This window comes from Schistocerca americana, chromosome X (genome assembly GCF_021461395.2).
Source record: "Schistocerca americana isolate TAMUIC-IGC-003095 chromosome X, iqSchAmer2.1, whole genome shotgun sequence".
Lineage (NCBI taxonomy): Eukaryota > Metazoa > Arthropoda > Insecta > Orthoptera > Acrididae > Schistocerca > Schistocerca americana.
The window spans coordinates 519278744-519299962 of NC_060130.1; the positions used below are offsets into that span (position 1 = coordinate 519278744).

Genomic DNA, 21219 nt, shown 5'->3' on the forward strand with positions numbered 1-21219 from the left:
ATTAGGAGGAACTTTGTGATTTTTGGCTCCAGATAGGTAGGCTAATTCAATTGTTTGAAATTTAGTGTGTGAATATTCACAAACACTATAAGCAAACATTTTATAAAATTTGTCTAAAAATATTACTGATCGCATAGGGATGGGTTGCTTCTGTACGCTGTAAATAATGTGTGTGTTGTCAGAGTTGATCCAAGGTGAAAATACGAGTACAGGGGCATAGCTTTGGGCTAAGAATGGAAAGATGTTTCTCTTTGTTATTCAAATCTAGCAGTGGCAAAATGGCTTAGAACATGCGCAGAATAAGCAAAACTTTCACTGGCCAGCACCATAAGCTGCAAACCTGAAACAAACTGGGCATTGGTCGAAAATCCAAAAATGTGTCCTGGGCAGCGAATAGTGCAAATACCTAACTCTCTCTTCCACAGATTTCTTTCAGGGGCCAGACTGAAACCAACTGCAGGCCGGATCTAGCCCACAGGTCACCCATTTACAAACCATGATACAGTGTCTTGTACAACACTCTCCTGTCCACACCTACAGCAGGCACTGCTCTTGAGAGATAAGTACTAATTTTATAGCTTGTTTAAGGTAATAAGTTTGAATTAATTCCTTCTTATTTTCTTTTCACACACACAGACTCAGGGGTTAAACAATGGTAAGTCCACGATGGAATAACAACCATACGAAAAGGGTAGATTGCTTTTCACAATATAGAAGAGATGTTGAGTTGCAGACAGGCATTATGAAAAGACTGTTAAACATTTAAGATTTAAGCTTACATGTTTAGTAGTCTCTTCACTCAACTCAACACCTGCTCTATGTGGTGAGTCACAATCTATCCTTTTCATGTTGTTTTTATAGATTAAAATGTAACATTATGTTGAAGAACTGAAGGATTCAGAAATTATTAAGTGAAATGACAAATTCCCTATTATGAAATGTGCAACAAATAATAACACCACAGCAATTGTAGTTCTGAGTGTGCAGATTACAGTAATTTTTCAATTATGGCACTTCTTTGTGAGTGCACAGATAAGTGTCAGATGACTAGTACAATATCAATGGTTTTACCTATGGTGTTTTTTCCAGTATCAATGGTTTTACGTATGTCCCCGCCCCCCTCCCACCACTGGAAGTTAATGTGACATTCAGCTCCAGAAATGCATGTCTCTGAAGGGAAAAAATTAGAAATTATAAAAAGGATAGATTGCTACTTACCATGAAGATGACATGTTGAGCTGCAGGCAAGCACAACAAAAAGACATTACACAGCCGAGACAAAAAGTCTCTTACACACTGAGCTTTCAGCCAAAGCCTTATTCCCTGCAGTCTGCACAGAGTGGCCAGAGATAGCAGTCATGTAAACATGAGGTGTGTGTGTGTGTGTGTGTGTGTGTGTGTGTGTGTGTGTGTGTGTGTGTGTGTGTGCATTTTACTTCGTTTTCTGAAGAAGGCTTTGGCTAAAAGCTCATTACGTAATAATCTTTTCATTGTGCCCTTCTGCAACTTGGCGTGTCTTTTTTACGTTGCGTAGCAATCTATCCTTTTCACAATTGCTGACATTTCAACCTGGACTTTCTGTTGCTTGTGGAAATAATAATAATAATAAATCAGGCTTCGCAATGATTCAGATTCCACGTTAAAGTGTAGCTCTCCCCATAAATGATTGGGCAACTGCTTTCTTGATGGGGATAGGATAAGACGCTATACATTGGATAAATGAATAAGGACCACTGATTAAGAACAATACAAAAGGCACTGAAGATAAGTTCCAACTAATTTTTCCCTTACATCCTCTTTTCCCCATCCTGTACATTTTATATAACTTTTTCCTTTTTACTATCTGGTTACTGGATATGATAAAGGAACCTAAGATTTGAAAAGCACTAGATTTATGTTTGTCCTGCCCCAACAGCCGATGATTTAACAAGTGAGATACAGGGTGACAATTACTGAACTACACAAAATAAAATCATCATAACTTCTGAACAGTTTGTGCTAGGACATTCAAAGTTCAGCGCTGGCCACGGGGCATGATGGGAATTAGTATGCGCATGTGCATACACATGTTCACTTTCATTTGGGTAGGTTCGTCAAAAAGCAAAATTGGCACATTTGAGGGACTGAGAATGCTCATTTCGTGATCGATAAGTCTCTTCACCCTCAACGGCAACTGTGTGATGTGCAGTGACCAGTCACGGAATAATCGGTGCGATATTCGTTGATGGTACGGTGACTACCAAAACAGTACGTGAAGGCTTTGGAAGATGATTTCATCCCCATTATCCAAAGTGATCCTGAATTTGACAAGATGTGGTTCATGGAAGACGGAGCCCAACCTCATCAAAGCAGGAGAGTGTTTGATGTTCTGGAGGAGCACTCTGGGGACTGCATTCTGTCTCCGGGGTACCCAGAGGCCACTGGCATGGGCCTTGATTGGCCGCCATAGTTTATGACTCTGAACACATGTGACGCCTTTTTGTGGAGCTATATTTGAAGACAAGATGTACAGCAATAACTCCAAAACCATTGCCGAGCTGAAAAGAGCAATTCATGAGGTCATCAACAGCATAATGTTCGGGTACTTCAGTGGGTCATGCAGAATTTCTCTATTCGCTTGCACCACATCATTGCCAATGTAACTAATTTATGTTTGTTTTAATTTTTTTTAAATACATAGTTCAATAATTGTTACCCTATATGTGTGTGTGTGTGTGTGTGTGTGTGTGTGTGCGCCTGCATATGGTTTGTCAGGTAAGTACTGATGTCACCTTCATATGACTTTTGGGTTTTGTAACTAATTCTATCTAACTGCAAAGGGAACTGCAATGTCAAAAAGGAGAGAGATCATCCACATGAGTATGAAAAGAAATTCATTAAAATGTCAGTTACATGATAAATCATACAAATTCTATGGCTGTCAATTCAACTAAATACCTAGGGATTATAATTACAAACAATGTAACTGGACTGATCACACAGATAATGTTACATGGAACGCAAACAAAGGACTATGTTTTATTGGCACAACACTTAGAATATGCAACAGGTCCACCGAGGAGACTGTCAACATTATGCTTGTCTGTTCTCTGTTAAGAGTATTCCTGTGTGGTTCAGGATTGATGGTGGACATCGAAAAAGTCCAAAGAGCAGCTTATTTTGTATTATCGTGAAGTAGGGGAGAGAGTGTCATGGATATGACGAGAGAGTTGACTTTCTCCTCTGAATGTGAAAATATTTTATTGTTGTCAACCTACATAGGGAGAAATGAACATCACAATAAAAACAAGAGAAATCAGAGCTTGTTCAAAAAGATTTAAGTGTTCATTTTTCCTGCTCGCTCTTAGAGTTTGGAACGATAGAAAAATAATGTGAAGGAGGTTCAAAGAACCCTCTGAAAGGCACTTAAGTGTGAGCTGTAAAGTAATCATGTAGATACAGATCTAGGAATAATTTAATAACTGTTCTTCTGCTATCAATACAGCAATAGAGGAAAACAAAGTTCATTAAATTCCTGAGACCTGAATGTGTGTACATTTGGAATTCACCAACAGAAATTAATTTCAACAACTTTTGCTGTCAGCATTTGCTATATATGAAGGTAATGTTCTAATATCAGTGTTCAAGTGGATAAAATTATCTGCGTAATGTTTTTTTTTACACAGTGAAAATTTTGTACTCATATTAGGTGCAGAGATCATGTAAAAAGCACTGACACTACACACTCTAGTATATTGGATAGTTCATAATCCTGTGTGCTTTCCTACACAAAATTAGTGTGTAATTCAATTTAATGACTTTTTCAGCCCGAATCATTAAATTGCTGTTCATACAATAACTTTCTTTGGGTGTGGGGGGGGGGGGGGGGGGTGTTCCAAAGAACTGAATTAAATGAAGAGAAGAAAATAGTAACCAGCACATTACCAATTCTGAAGAAGAAGAAATTGGTTATCACTTACCTTGAAAGGACCAATGGACTGCTTTGTTTTCAAACATAATGTATAAACATTTAGAGTTTTTCAGAGGAAACTGAATAATACAAATGTTACACAACCTTTTAATTCATGTCTCTTCTGTATATTTTGAATAACTAACTCTACAATGTTTTAAGTTTAACAAATGCACACAAATATACTTAAGTCCACTGACTGTCTTATTAATAATTTCTTTCAAGACCACAATAAGGACTTACAGAATATAAAAATTTCTTTATGTCAAAGGTTTGACTGCATTTAAGAAATTTTGCTGAAGTTACTCCATTTCCTTATGTCATTTTTGAAGCACCCAGTATCGGAAAAAAAGTACAAGAACTCAAGAGATCTGAGTCATACATTCGGCATTCTGTGAATATTTCAGCAAATTCTTCTTAGTCAGAAATCAGAAAATAGAGACATTTTTTCCATCCAAGTATACAAGACAACATTACATTTTAATACATGACAATTTCTATGAGCACATACCATACAATAAAGAGTTACTAATAGCATCTGAAGGCTACTTGCAGAGTGGGAGCAAGAAAGAAATCAACCCCTTCCTGGTCTACACTTGTATAAACATTCTCAAATCACAAAGACAAAACAGTAAAATTAAATACTCCCAATTAAAGGTGTATGATATTAACAACAGATATGGTTAAAAATTTATACAAAACCAAAAGTTATTAATTTTATTCTCTTCCTGCAGTGCTTAACTGCCTCTACAATTCAACAAAATGTGATAAGCCTTCTGACCACACCCTAGAAAATATGGAATCAACCAAATTACAAACTGCAATACTTCAGAGAATCATGAGGACATTTTAATAATAAGAACACAAAGTGCTGTGATTTATGGTAAGATGGAACATAAAGACAATGCCATTTACATTGTTTACATTTAAAGTGGATGAAAGAATATGCATCAAGTGTACAAACAGGATCACAACCACATAAGCAAATGAATTTATACACCATTAAATAAGGGGCAGCTTATTTCAATAATGTTTCATTACATTTAAAGACAAAATCAAACAAGAGTATCTGTTATGAATAGAAAGTGCACATCTTACGTTTTATGGAACTATGTCTACATTTTAGGCAACAAACAAAAGTTTTAAAAGAATAATTCCTGTGTATCTGACAAAATAGTACTTAATATAAACATAACCATAACATAGTTTTATGGAACTATGTCTACATTTTAGGCAATAAACAAAAGTTTTAAAAGAATAATTCCTGTGTATCTGACAAAATAGTACTTAATATAAACATAACCAACTGTCATTACAGAATCAATAAAAACATGTAATGGCAGTCATAAAAAGCATAACATAGGGCTTAAAGCTGCATACACAATTCAACACATGTTCTACAAAAAATACATTACAATTCCACAGCTAACATGATCCAGCAGTATTTAAAGTGGGCACCTTTCTTCAGAAAATAGGAACAGATAAACAATGTAAATAAGTTGCTCTAGTTTTCCACTGACGATATTATCACAGTCATTACAATCTTTGTTACAATGACTGAATAAAATTCAACACTATGTCATTGATCATTTGTACTATATGGACATCAGACCATGATTGAAGACATGTTCCTGTGTGTAACATTCATGTACTAATGCTGCAGACTTCATCAGACAGTCAACAATTTTTTTTTTTTTTTTTTTTTCAAGCAAGCCCACTCTGAGAACACTAACATGGTCTAACATAGCTGTATACACAATTCTACAGATTTTCTACAAAAGTGGATCAAAATTCCACAGTTAAATTGTCAGAGCAGTATTCAAGGTGGGCATCTCTCTTTAGTAAATTAAGAACAAATGGTTCAAATGGCTCTGAGCACTATGGGACTCAACTGCTGAGGTCATTAGTCCCCTAGAACTTAGAACTAGTTAAACCTAACTAACCTAAGGACATCAGAAACATCCATGCCCGAGGCAGGATTCAAACCTGCGACCGTAGCGGTCTTGCGGTCCCAGACTGCAGCGCCTTTAACCGCACGGCCACTTCGGCCGGCAATTAAGAACAGATAAATGATGTACAAAGTGGCTCTTGTTTTCCACTGAAGATAATATTGCAGCCATTACAGTTTTCCTAGCTTTTGATGAAGTCTCCAGTATATGCAGATACAACATCAGGCACAGAAACATATCTTAAGAGCCTGGCCTAATGCTCATTAAAAATCCACCAAGGATGTAAATACTGTCTGTGAAAGCCTGCACTGCATGATTCAACACTATCTCATGGAATGAAATATTATTTCTGATGGATACACCAGAGAGAATTAAAACATTGGTGATTAGCTTATTTCACTTTCTACATAGCAATGTGGTGATTAGCTTATTTTACTCTCTATATAGCAATGTGGTGGTAAAAACAATAACAAATAATAAAACGAGTACCGAAGTTGTGTATTGCATGACGGATGGTACAATAATGGAATGGTAACAAAGAGTTAGAGATTCAGCCACCACTCAGCTTCAAAAGAAAGTGATGAGCAGCAGGCAGGTACATAAAACAGAAATGATTAATGGTGACTCATTACATATGATTTCCTTGCAGCAGAGCTCTTTTGAGGCTTGCAAGATGGCTAAGAACCATGAAATAAAACTGAAAATACAGATACTATGGACAGAGAAAATTTATGTGCCAAGCAACAGCAGATGGAAAAATGTAGAAGGGCTTGAAATTGCTATCTTCCCCTCTTACACTTCTCTAGTAAGTCTATACCCATACAGTGTTTTCGCCAACTTCTCCTATGTTGTAAACCTTAAAAGACTCTTTTCCTCCAAACTTTATTCAGGGGTTCCTGGTTTACCTGTGTTTCCATCTTGCTGCCACTTGATGATGACCTTGCTGTTTGGTTCCCTCTCGTGTATAAATCAAGCAACCAAAAATTGTGGTGTCACCGCCAGACACCACACTTGCTAGGTGGTAGCTTTAAATCGGCCGCGGTCCATTAGTACATGTCGGACCCGCGTGTCGCCACTGTCAGTGATCGCAGACCGAGCGCCACCACACGGCAGGTCTAGAGAGACGTACTAGCACTCGCCCCAGTTGTACGGACGACTTAGCTAGCGATGCAACACTGACAAAGCCTCGTTTATTTGCAGAGAAGATAGTTAGAATAGCCTTCAGCTAAGTTAATGGCTACGACCTAGCAAGGCGCCATAATCCTTTGCTATATATATTGTGGTTATAACATGTATCATCAAGAGCGATGTTCTACAATTACGAATTAAAGTTAAGTATTCCAGAAGCTACGTACTTTTCTTTATAGCATTCATTACGTATCCTGTTTCAGACCTCACGCCATCCGGTTTCAGACCTCACGCCATCCGGCGTGAGCTTATAGCGTGCATTTCGGTCTCCTCAAACCACACTGTGTCGGCACTTCTGTCGACACATCAAACATACTCTGGGCTCTATCATTTCTGTGCAATAAAACTGCTCTCATTCACCTTCTTATATGAAGTGAGGGAAAATACTACTCAATATCTATATTTGTAGGGAAAAAACCAGTAATATCTTACATTTGCATACTGAGTTTCATGATTAATAATAACAATTATTAATTTCAGTTATATAGCATAATTTTGTATATTTAATCTATAATTAGTTTAACAGTCTATAATTGTTTTTACATGACCTACCCCATTCATATCACTTCAGATATTACAAAGAACAATGGTCATGTACTCATATACACATTCACATAGCTACATAACAAATTTATTGCTTTGTGTTAATTCTTAAGTATTTCACTACTGAAATAGTAAACATTGCAACTACCACCACCTTAACCAACATAAAGCAGCTGCGACACCATAGTCGTCTCCTTGGTTCCCATTTCCAACCTGTGGCATAGTGCACTTCATTGAATGCCATCATCTTATCGTTATTACAGTCTCTTACAACATACAGTCCCTTCTAAATTATGCTTACTTAATAAATTATTGTTCTCTCATAACATTTTTTTGCATTTGTACTTCATTTTTTATTTGTGCCATTTCCACAATTCTGAGCATAATCTGAAACCTTACATGGAATGCTATCAATATATACCTCACAATGATACATTTTATTCATTTAAATATACTGATGCTGCATTACATAATAAACTGTATATTCATGGTGTAATTATTTATGCAACACACTGATCTGTGAACATTGTTTTTACTAAGATCCGGGTATTTGGAAGATTTATCACCTACTGCATACATGCTGCACAAATCATACTACAAGTTTAATGGCAAACTACAGTGACTTGGTGCAGAAACTTATCTGCCTGCAGCATCATCAATCAGACTAAAACTTATCTGTCTGTGAAATAGGAGCCCTCTATAGTGTTCTAAGTGCTGCTCTGGAGATTTTAATCTACACTCTACTGTATATACAACCAGAGTTCTGAGTTTATAGCTCGTCAATAGAACTTAAAAATTTATTATTGTTCTTACACCTAATGCTTGCTTAGTATTCCTTCAAATAAGTTTTTTCTTAAGTGTTTATTATATGAGTTAACCTCTCTAGCCAGGAAACTGAGTTAATCACTGGTGCTCTCTGAGCTTCTGCACTTGTGGTAATAAGACCACATTCTCACCAGTTGCAGTTTCTCATGTTAAACTGCGTTCTTCTGCCATCTGTAGACAATGGGCATCATTACTTCATTAGTTAAGTGTAGGTATGTTAGTGCTGATGCACCATGAAGACCTTCATCGGGAAGTGAGGAAGTAGGAAGAAACCAGGAACCACAAACTTTCCTCGTGAAAAGAAATATATATATATATATATGTAAAGTGGTAATGAAAATATTGAGAAGGCCATTAATGTTGAAGTGTACAGTGCATTTATTGTTTATCAGAGCACTGAAAAGGCAAAGGAAGATGCAAAGAAAAATCTGAGGCTATGTCTCATAATAGAACTACTGGAAAGTAATGGGCACATACTGCAGATAGTGGGCTTTATTTTGAAGATTACTTCAAAGACTATCAAACAAAGTTTATTTCAAGTAATCATGTGTGTCTTGAATGTAGTAAGGGTCTACTGTTAAGAATTCCTGGATATTTCATCACTGTTCAACACACGATTCCCACTGAAGAAATAATTTAAATAAAATGCTGCACTCCTGTGCCACCTGATCATGTAAACTATCACCAATAGGCTAGGTGCAAGCATGGGAACTACCAACTTAGAGGGTAAAGATATGACATTTCATTCTTCATGCTGAGAGGTATACCAGGTACAAAATTGATCTCTGCAGTTCACGATTCTGTGTCTTTCTTTTCACCAACTTCAAGAGTAAATGTCCTAATTACAATCCTATAAACTTCCCTCTCCAGTTCCCATTTTTTGAAAAATTAACTGGAACAGGCTGTCACATGTTTGTCACTTCTTCCTTCTCTTCTTTCACTCTTCACACCAAATCATATTCCCTTCTTTCAAAATCTTCATTCGCTTAGCTCCACGATTTCAATCTCCACGATTTCAATATGTGAAAGTACCTATTATTTCACAACAGGAGCAGTCAGATAATTGTAATTTACAAAACTGAATATTCACACTTTACTTATAGCAATATGCTGCAAATGTTCTTAAATATGATTGGTTTTCTTGAATTTTTACAAGCAATGTAACATTCTGTTATTATGTTTTCTGCAGAAATGTGGATATGCACACCTGTGAAATTGATTTAATTTGTACTATTGAACCTTTTCACTCACATTTCATTGTTTGATTTAAATGTGGAATTATGGTGATCAGTTGAAAGAAACATTGAGTTATCAAGAACACGCTTAGCCCTCATCTCCTCATGAGTCCGGTGAATTAGGCGATCAAAAATTCTCTCCTCCAGAAGAGACATTACACTTGCAGATGGAATCACATTTCGATGCACCTGTAAAGTAAAACTAATCTATCAAATTGAAACAAAAACAACTACGGTAATCAAAACATCTATAAACGTATAGTACTTGTTTATGTCTACAACACACAACCTAATACAGAGAGAATATACAAATGCAATTAGAAAGACTAAAGTAAACTGTTATTGTACCCTGCACATTGCTGTATGGTTGATACAAAATTACTAATTTTAGTATATAGTTGATAGAATCTGAAAACTTGTGATGCACACTGAGACTACACTCTGGTCTTTTAGTGGTGACATTTGGTACAGCTTTTACAAATTTTAAGTATTCCGTTAATAAGTAAACCACTTCTACAGTTTCAATGATATCAAAAATGTTATAACTCAGTGGTAAGAGTTTCATGTTTGGATAAAAATTCAGAAAACTATTTTTCTTTTCCTAATGCCACTTTGCTTGTTTTGTCGAAAACAGCACAAATCACCAAGCAAAATAATCCTATCTGAATATTATAATCTTGCATTGTGGCTACAGCACTGTGGCTGAACATCAAATAGTCACATATATGGAAAAGATAAATGTAGGTGTATATAAAATTTCAGCACATGTAAGTAGAGACACTATGGAGACAGGAGGACTTGTCATGTATGTTAAAATTTGTCATAATGTGGGAAATTTAGAAACTAAAAAATTTTGTGTTGAGGAACATACAGAAGCATACGCGTGTGAGCTTAAAACTAAATAATGGTACTTTTATAATGGTAGCTTTGTATAGGTCCCCATTGGGAAATTTTCAGCTATTTTTGAAACTTGGATTCTTTGTTGTGCTATCTGTCAGACAGAGGGAAGCAAATTATTGTTTTTGACAATTTCAATGTAAATTTGATGAAAGAGACTGATAGAAAGCTTGACCTTGAAGTATTATTTGATTCTTTCAATTTGATGTCAGTTATTGATTTTTCTATTCAGATACTACAGGAAAGCAGCACACTGACAGATAATGTTTTTATGGACCAAGACAAATTTAATCAAATAAATACTTTTCCTGTTAAGTACGCTATCTAAGCATTATGCACAGCTAGTTACAGTATATGACATAGCTCCATACAGTAATGCTAAACAGTCCTCTAAAATAGTGCGTTCAATTACCAATTTAACAACTGCAAATTTTAGGGAAAGCTTGTAGCAATTTTACTGGGATGAGGCGTACAGGGAACCTGATGCTAACCAAAAATTTAACATATTTTATGATACCTTTGTGGGTATATTTGAAAACTGTTTCTCTAACAAAACAGTGAAACATAATTGTAAGACACCATCTAAAAAGCCATGGCTTGCTAAAGGGATAAAAGTATCTTGTAAACAGAAAAGGAAAATGTATCTTATTGTTAGGATGAGTAATGGTCCAGAAACAGCAAAACACTATAAAAACTACTGCACCATATTATAAAAAGTTATTAAAAACTCCAGAAGTACATGCATTTGAGATTAGCATCTCTGATAATAAAACTAAAACAATTTGGAATATTGTTAGAAGGGGAAACAGGGCAACTGAGAGCACAGGAAGACTGTATTTCTGTCAAACTCAATGAAAAGTTTGTTAACAAACTGTCAGAAGCAGAAAACATTTTTAATAATCTTTTTTTCAGTGTTGCAGAGAAAATAGGACCCAGGTAAAGTGTCACAGAGAAAGTAGGATCCAGATATTCATTATAAAATGCAATGCAGCATATGGAAGAGGCAGTACAAATGGAGTCTGACTCAACTAACCTCTCCTACTGTAATTACGAAAATAATAAATTCACTCAAAAGTAAAATCTAGCACGGAATTGATGGCATTTCCAACAGAGTACTACAAGGTTGCTTCCAACAGATAAGCATGTTTCTCAGCCACATATGTAGTAGCTCACTGAAACACGTAATTTTTTCCAGATAGACTGAAATATGCTATTGTTCAACCACTGCATAATAGGTCTGATGTCCAATATTACTTCTGACAGCTTTATCCAAAATTCTTGCAAAAGTAATGTATTCAAGAGAAGCATCACGTATTTGTAAAAATAAAGTACTAACAAAATATCAATTTGGCTTTCAGAAAGGCTTATCAACAGAAAATGATATGTATGCTTTCACTGATCAAATGTTAAATGCTCTGAATACCCGAACATCCCCCCAATCAGATATTTTGTGATCTCTCAAAGCCTTTTGACAGAGTGAACCGAGAAATTATTCTAGATAAGCTGAAGTATTGTGGTATGAGTGGGACATTACACAAATGGTTTAATTCATTTAACTGGGAGAATGCAGAAGGCTGAATTTAATAGTACATATAGTCTGCAAAAATCAGCAAAGTCCTCTAACTGGGGAGGTATCTAGAATGGGGTCCCGCAGGGTTCAGTCTTGGGTCCCTTATTGTTCTTAATATATGTTGCTTGCCACTCTATGTTCATGAAGTTGCAAAGCTAGTTCTTTTTGCTGATGATACAACTATAAGGCAAACCTACATTTCTAGCATTTGCAGACTTAGAGAAAGCTTTTGACAATGTTGACTGGAATACTCTCTTTCAAATTCTACAGGTGGCATGGGTAAAATACAGGAAGCGAAAGACTATTTACAATTTGTACAGAAACCAGATGGCAGTTATAAGAGTCAAGGGACATGAAAGGGAAGCAGTGGTTGGGAAGGGAGTAAGACAGGGTTGTAGCCTCTCCCCGAAGTTATTCAATCTGTATATTGAGCAAGCAGTAAAGGAAACAAAAGAAAAATTCGGAGTAGGTATTAAAATCCATGGAGAAGAAATAAAAACTTTGATGTTCGCCGATGACATTGTAATTCTGTCAGAGACAGCAAAGGACTTGGAAGAGCAGGTGAATGGAATGGACAGTGTCTTGAAAGGAGGACATAAGATGAACATCAACAAAAGCAAAACGAGGATAATGGAATGTAGTCGAATTAAGTCAGGTGATGCTGAGGGAATTAGATTAGGAAATGAGACACTTAAAGTACTAAAGGAGTTTTGCTATTTGGGGAGCAAAATAACTGATGACGGTCGAAGTAGAGAGAATATAAAATGTAGACTGGCAATGGCAAGGAAAGCGTTTCTGAAGGGGAGAAATTTGTTAACATCGAGTATAAATTTAAATGTCAGGAAGTCATTTCTGAAAGTATTTGTATGGAGTGTAGCCATGTATGGAAGTGAAACATGGACGATAAATAGTTTGGACAAGAAGAGAATAGAAGCTTTTGAAATGTAGTGCTACAGAAGAATGTTGAAGATTAGATGGGTAGATCACATAACTAATGAGGAAGTATTGAATAGGATTGGGGAGAAGAGAAGTTTGTGGCACAACTTGACCAGAAGAAGGGATCGGTTGGTAGGACATGTTCTGAGGTGTCAAGGGATCACCAATTTAGTATTGGAGGGCAGCGTGGAGGGTAAAAATCGTAGAGGGAGACCAAGAGAGTAATACACTAAGCAGATTCAGAAGGATGTAGGTTGTAGTAGGTACTGGGAGATGAAGAAGCTTGCACAGGATAGAGTAGCACGGAGAGCTGCATCAAACCAGTCTCAGGACTGAAGACCACAACAACAACAACAACAACAACACAACTATAATAATCACAACCAAAAGACAAAAATCATCTGAGGAAATTGTAAATAATGTCTTTCAGAAAATTAAATTTTTAAGTGGTTCTCTGCAAATGGACTCTCACCAAATTTTGAGAAAACACAGTACATACAATTCTGTACAGTAAATGACACACACCATTGATAAATATAGACTTTGAACAGAAGTCTGTCACTAAAGCAGAATATTTAAAATTTCTGGGTGTGCACACTGATGAGACATTGAATTGAAAGCAACATATTGATAATCTGCTGAAATGATTAGGATCAGCTACTTATCCTATTAGGGTTACTGCAAATTTTGGTGATAAACATAACAGTAAACTAGCCTACTATGCCTATTTTCATTCACTGTTTTCATATTACATCATATTTTGTGGTAATCCATCATTACGAAAAAAAGTATTCATTGCACAAAAGTGTGTAATCAGAATAATAGCTTGAGCCCACCCAAGATTATCTTGCAGATATTTATTTAAGGAGCTCAGGATATTCAAAGTACCCATGCAATACATATATTCACTTACAAAATTTGTTATTAATAAACCACCCAGTTCAAAAACAATAGTGAAGTGCATAGCTATAACTCTAGAAGAGAGGATGATCTTCACTATTCTGGGTTAAATCTGACTTTAGCACAGAAAGGGGGGAATTAGGCTGCCACAAAAATCTTTGGTCATCTACCAAATAGCATTAAAAGCCTGACAGATTGCCAACCAATACTTTTAAAAAAATTAAAAGAATTTCTGAATGTCGACTCCTACTCAACAGATATAAAGTAGTAACTCTAAAGAAATTTCGTAAAGAAAACTTACATTAAACTAACATGCTCCACATCATTATAAAATGTATTCATGATCTATGGAACAAGTATTAATGTAATGTAGCATGCATTGCATCAAGTGAAACCTGTATGCTGATTATGCATAAAAAAATTAGCATCACATTCTCAGGGTTGGCACACTTTGTTAGTTGTTTTGTGTTCTCTTTCGGCCCCTGCAGGGTAAATGCTTGTACAATGTGAATGCTGGGAAATTGTCCCATCTGCCACAATGAATTAAAACCTTCTAGAAAACTTTCCTCTGATACTGTTTACAAGTGTTGCAGCAATCTGTATTATATTCAGTCATGACTGGGTATAATATTGTGTGCCTCAGACAGTGCTGACTCCAACTCCCATACAGAGAAGCGAGCAGTTATACAACTCAGACTTGTTGGACCTGAAGTCAAACCCATCACTCTCCATGGTCACATTGTCATGGTGAATGCTAGATCCTGGCTGTTAGTGGCAGTAACATAACAAAATGATCTGTCATAGTCTGGGCAATATTTCCATGTAGCTTTTGGAGATACTCCTGCTTCAGTTTCGCTTCTATATGTGACCGATTGCAGTTAGTGGACGGCACACTTTTTTAGTTGTTTGTTTGTCCATGACAATGTGACCATGGAGAGTGATGGGTTTGACTTCAGGTCCAACAAGTCTGAGTTGTATAACTGCTCGCTTCTCTGTATGGGAGTTGGATTCAGCACTGTCTGAGGCACACAATATTATACCCAGTCATGACTGAATATAATACAGATTGCTGCAACACTTGTAAACAGTATCAGAGGAAAGTTTTCTAGAAGGTTTTAATTCATTGTGGCAGATGGGACAAACTCTCTATAATTTGATCCCTGGGGCAGACAGAGGATGAGCCGCATAACACATTATACGCACTGAAGTGTCCCAGTAGGAGAAATAGCAAGGGGTATGTCTATAAGATCTTTAAGACTCCCATAAACAAGTTGTTCTTGTGGTGGACATATAGACAGCATACAGTGATCCTTTGACTGATATGAATTTAAACTGCTACTGCTTGCACGTCAGTAACCTGAGATACAGCAGAGGAATGGTATGTGCTGTTTACAAACACAGCTATCTTTTCTTTGGCCCCTTCCCCATTCAGGCCAACCTTTTGGTGGAGGGTCCAGCCCCTTAGCACAAGGTTGTAAGATAGTTTGATGCATACACAAACACAGGAAAAAAGACAAAACAGGGATCTTCCCTGTACTAGAAATTTTAGTTCCTCCACATGTTTCAAATCTATTCATGTTCCACTGTAGTATGGAAGTCACCTTGGCAGTGAGGTTTTCGTCTGTCTTTCCTGCTGTCATTCCTCCATGGTGGGGAGTCTGCAGCAGAGGGGGGTGGATGGGGAGAAGGGTTACTTTAGGGCATGCCAGTTCGCTCAGACAGACATTGACATCCATACCATCAATAATATGGTCATTATCTGATCCGTCAGACAGGACCAAGGTCGCATGTTCTGACAGTTTTGGACCTGATCTTTTTTGTTTCCAGCTCAGATTTTGGGGACAGTGTTAAGACTGTTTTAACAGAAACAATATTATGAAAAGGAAAGTTGCTACTCACCATATAGTGGAGATGCTGAGTCACAGATAGGCACAACAAAAAGACTAGCAAATAAGTTTCCGGCCAACATGGCCTTTGTCAAAAATAGACGACAGAGACAAACACACACGACTGAGTGTGGCTTCAGCTGCCAGAGACCACAGTTGTGTGTGTGAGTTGCATCTGCATGAGAGAGAGAGAGAGAGAGAGAGAGAGAGAGAGAGAGAGAGAGAGAGAGAGTGTGTGTGTGTGTGTGTGTGTGTGTGTGTGTGTGTGTGTGTGTCATCTATTGTTGACAAAGGCCTTGTTGGCCGAAAGCTTATTTGTTACCGGCATTTTGTTGTGTCTATCTGCCACTCAGCATCTCTGCTACATGCTGAGTAGCAACTTTCCTTCTCATAATATTGTTACATTCCATCCTGGATTTTCCGTTGGTTGTTTTAATAAAAATATTTTTAAGGGCTTTTGCTTGTCATGAGGGTGTGTCATTCTTCCTGGCAGTATGGTCTGGTTCCACCATTTTTTCAGTTGTAGGAAAACTTGTTCGTTTAACAAGTGGTGCAGGTTGCTACATTTACAGTTCCAGGCTGTTGTGCTCTGTTCAGCTCTCAATTTCTGTGTGCTGAAACTTGTCTCTGGTACAGGTTACTTCAGTGCTGAAGCAAATGGTTTCATAAAAGTAGGTGGTTGTGTGTTCTTAAATACCCTTTTCACCTCAGGATATGAAATGCATAGGGTAACCTTTATTTCCTAGATTTTCTTCTCCAAATCTGATAGTCTTGTTGGCACAGTGCTTCATGGGCAGATGAACCATGTCATCCACATGCAGCCTGACCCTTGCTAACCACAATGGTGTGACTGAAGTGTTGACACTCCAAGCAGTGCATAGGGGTGGGTATGTAGAGCCTAGCTTTAAGATCAATAAAGTACACTGTACTCACAGGCAGTTTTGGTAACTGAACATGAGAATAAAAGATGGTAGCTTCTTGAGCTCAACATTTACTGTTTTCATAAAATTCCTGACCTGACACCTTCACTTTCCCATTCCTGTTGCAGTTCTTTGGCATTAATTTCTATGATATGCTGACAGGTTACGACTCACAGCAATTTAACACAGTATTCAACTTAGTTTGATGGCATACTCTCCATATGGTTTGGGATTTAATACATTGCTTTTGTCACCTTAACCAGGAGTGTACCATTACACAGCCTCTTGATAGATTTAAGTTGCCCTGAAAGTCATTATATAATTTTATTTATGTAGCAATGCATCAAATTTTCCCACATTTACTTACAATAAAAACATTATCTATCACAGGGTGTGACATGTTACTATTAGCACTTCCTATGATATTGACAGATATCTCAGGTAGCCTAGCGACACAAGGTCCAATGTACCACCCGAACCACTGACGGTGTTTGAATTGTACACAGGCTTCATGGACGTTCCATGAGCAGCTGGGGCAACAAGGGTCCCACTTCAAAAAAAAAAAAAAAAAAAAGGAGACCTATACGATCCTCCTGTTCCCACGACACAACCCAAAGTTCCACTGTCCACCACAGCGCATGGTGTCACTGAAGCATACGCAGAGCTTATGGTTACAGGGGATTGGAGGCACTCTCCAGTCCCTAGCTAAGGAAACCCAGGTTTGCTATACCCATACCCAGCCAATGATGGCTGAGTCCCCTGAGGTGCTCTGCTTTTAGAAAGACCCAGGGGCCCACGTGGCTTTGCTTGAGTATACCATAGACATGGAAAGAATTACATCTACATCCAAACAGATACTACGCAAGCCACCCTATGGTGGATGGCGGAGGGTAAACTATACCACTATTTGCCATTTCTCCTCCTGTTCCACTCGCAAATAGAGTGAGGGAAAAACAGCTATCTGTACGCCTCCGTATGAGCCTTAATTTCTCGTATCTTATCTTCATGGTCCTTAGGTGTGATGTTTGTTGGTGGCAGTTGAATCTATCAGCAGTCAGCTTCAGATGTCGTTCTCTAAATTACCTCCTTTCTGTTTATGGAATTCCAATTGGGTTTAAAGAGGAGATTTTTGTTCCCCAGAAATTTCATAATGTGTGAGCATAGAACATGTTTCATAGTTCCAAGAGATTGACATCACTTATATAGGCCTATAAGTTTGTGCCTCTGACTGATGACCCTTCTTGAAACTGGGAAAGAGCTGTGCTTTTTTCCAAGCACTAGGTACCATTTGTTTCAGCAACTTATGATAAAACTACAGCTCAATGGGAAGCAGGTTCTCTCCTATTATCATAATAAAACCTCTCATCTGGTCCAGCTGTCTTCTCACTGTTGTTAAGTTTTAGCCTGCTACCTATTGTGTTGCACAGGATAGAGTAGCATGGAGAGCTGCATCAAACCAGTCTCAGGACTGAAGACCACCACAACAACAACATCTATTCCATGATTACGTATTTCAATATGTGCCAAGGATGATTGAAAGTAGGAGGAACCACATCATGATGATCTGAGGTGCAACAATTTCGGAAGAACAAATTGGGTATTTTTGCCTTCTCTCTGTCATCACCTACTTGGTGCCAGTATGGTCACTGAGCAACTGAACGCATGATTTTGACCTGATTACAGACTTTGCATAAACCCAAAACTTCTTAGGACTTTTAGACAGATCACTTAAAGCTTCTCACACTGCTTTCCACGTACAATCATTTTGCCTTTATTCAGCTTTCTTTCCTCTACTATACTTTGATATTACTTAGATCCGTGATGAAGCTCTCTATCTGCTTTTGAAGCAACTTTCTCACATGACTATTAAACCATGGGTCTTTTCTGTCCCACCCAGCCTTGTCTGGCACGTGCTTATTTGAGGCAAGTAGTGAAATACTTTTGAGTTTTATCCATTTGCACTCCACATTTTTGTCCTCAGACCTGAGTATTTGATGTTGGCTACTTAGATATTCTGCAATTTGTCTCCTACCACTCTTGCTATCCAAAGATATTTTCCTACCTTTTTTAAAAAATATTCCTTGTAACACTCATAGTCACTGATACTATTACAGCCTCCTAGAAATTAACCAATTTGAAAAGTCTGTGCCTGCTAAATACTATGTTTAATGTGTCAGGTCCTTAATTATCTGCACAAAGTAATTGTTGGACAATCTCACACTACTCCCTTCCCCAGGCACTAGTTTTAATTACATGACTCTCCCATTCTACAGCTTGCAAGTTGATATCCCCTATATTACCAGGTGGTTATAATTAAACTGACGGTGTTCTGAGTACTGCAATGTGGGCTGTACACATCACTGAACAATGAATCATTGTAGGTGTGTTCATTAATCAATGCACCTGTGGAGTAGGCCGAAAAAAATAACAGTTCCACTTTCTGCCAGCAGGTGACGATATGGAACTGTAAGCAGTCAGAATGTGAAGTGGGTGCAAGAAAAGTGGAGGAACAATCAAGCACAGTAACGGTGGTTCTGGCATGTTTATTAGGACATGATCATAAGTTACAACATGTGTTCAATATGGTCTTCTGAACCAGCAACACATTGCATCTGTTACATGGACAGTCAACAGTTGCTAGCACCATATCCGGTGCAATCGGAGAGATGTGTCATGGTATGGTAGCCTTCAGACCAGGAAGAGTCCAATAGACACAGTCTTTCAGATATTCCCACAACCATAAGTCACATGGATTTGGGTTAGAGGATTTGGAAATACACATATCTTGAAATTGCCTAGAAATAATGTGGTCATTACAGAAGGTTCCTCAAAGCAAATCTTTTATCTAGGAAGTGACATGTGGTGGTCACTTCATCTTGTCTGCAAATGGTGGTGTAGACACTGCCTGTGTTTTTAAAAAGCTGGAATCACATACTGCACAAGGAGGTCCTTATAACATGCAGATGTCACAGTACACCTAAAAGGCTCGAGAGGTGTCATCTCCTCAAAGAAAAGCGGACCGAGAATGGAGGAGCTTGTGAAACCACACTACAGTCACACAAGCTGACTGTATTGAATGTTGCAGCACAGCATGTAGTGGAGTAGAGCCCCTTAGGTGACAGTTCTGTGTGTCCACTGCATCGTGTAGAGTAAAATGTGCCTCATCCATCCAAAGAATGTTCCCTGGTCACGTCTCATCCATTTCCATGCATGTCAAAAAACAAAGGGCATTGTAGCCTATCTTAGGGCTTTAGTTGGGCCACATTCTGAATCTTGTAGGGATACCAGAATAAAATGGGCTGTTCACTAGGGGAGAGACAATTCCCACAACACAGCCTGAGCACTGGCTGCAGAGTCTCAGGCATGTACTGTACGGTCGGCTATAACTGCAGCCACTTAATCAACAACTGCCATGGGAATGGGCTGCCTCCCTCTCCCTGCTGCAATACCTAATCACTTCTTTCTTCAAATTTCTTTATTATATTCTTTAGCCCATTTATTGACATGGGGCCTCTTCGCAGCTGTTTCTGTCGGTGATGCTCCTACAGTGCTGCTACTGATATCGTTCTAATAAAACAACTTTAACTGCAGTGCATGATCTTTCTTCTCTCAATACACATAGTGTTTTATATGGAATACTTCAACCTTCTTGACCCTTTACACCAACAGTCAGTTCACAAAAGAAATCAACATGCATTGGAAAGTGATAAACAGCATATTGACATCAAAACAGGAAACATTTCACATTCTGATTGCTTATAGTGCCATATTTTCATCTGGTGGCAGAAAGTGGAGCTATTATTTTTTTCAGCACGCTTTGTGAGCGCACTGATCGATGAACATACCTACTATATTTCAGTATCCTGCAATGTATATAGCCCGCACTGCAGCACTCGGAACACTGTCAGTTTAACCCTCGAGTGGGTGTGCCATTTTTAGTAACACAAGTGGGTACATGGCATACTTCGTACACGTGTCAGGAATAGCTGTCCTTATGTCACCAACATAAACATGTATGAGCAATATCACAGTTTAATCTTAGTTTAATTACACATCACTTTGTTGTCATGAACAAGTGTTACCCCAGAGTAATGACCCACTCGGGGCATTAAAGAGCGCAACTGAATCAGATCAGATCCCAGCTAACTGCTTATTTGGTTGCTACTTATCTCTTAGACAATTGCCTCAATGTGGGATTATGCTGACAGCTCATAGTATGGGTCATTTTCTTGCATGAATCGTAAATTTTTTCTCACCTTGCTTGCTGTTTATTTTATATTACTACCACTCTCTGACAACACATTTTATCACAGTGTTAACTGAAGCAATATTGAAGGTATAGATATGGGCTTGCAACTGAAAAACAAACTTGGAATGGTACAATATATTGTTATTTGTGGTTGGTGCACTTTATACATAGG

At 37.8% G+C, this 21219-nt stretch overlaps 1 protein-coding gene across 3 annotated transcripts in view; it reads right to left on the reverse strand.

Annotated features, from left to right (window-relative positions):
* Window positions 1–7840: 7840 nt before the first annotated feature.
* Window positions 7841–21219, reverse strand: part of LOC124556481 (transcriptional adapter 1-like) — a 174692-nt gene continuing 161313 nt past the window's right edge. For all 3 annotated transcript variants that reach the window (XM_047130437.1, XM_047130435.1, XM_047130436.1), the window contains one exon: window positions 7841–9878. In XM_047130437.1, coding sequence (XP_046986393.1) covers window positions 9702–9878 — 177 coding nt within the window. In that variant the 3' untranslated portion in view covers window positions 7841–9701. The remainder of the gene's footprint in view (window positions 9879–21219) is intronic.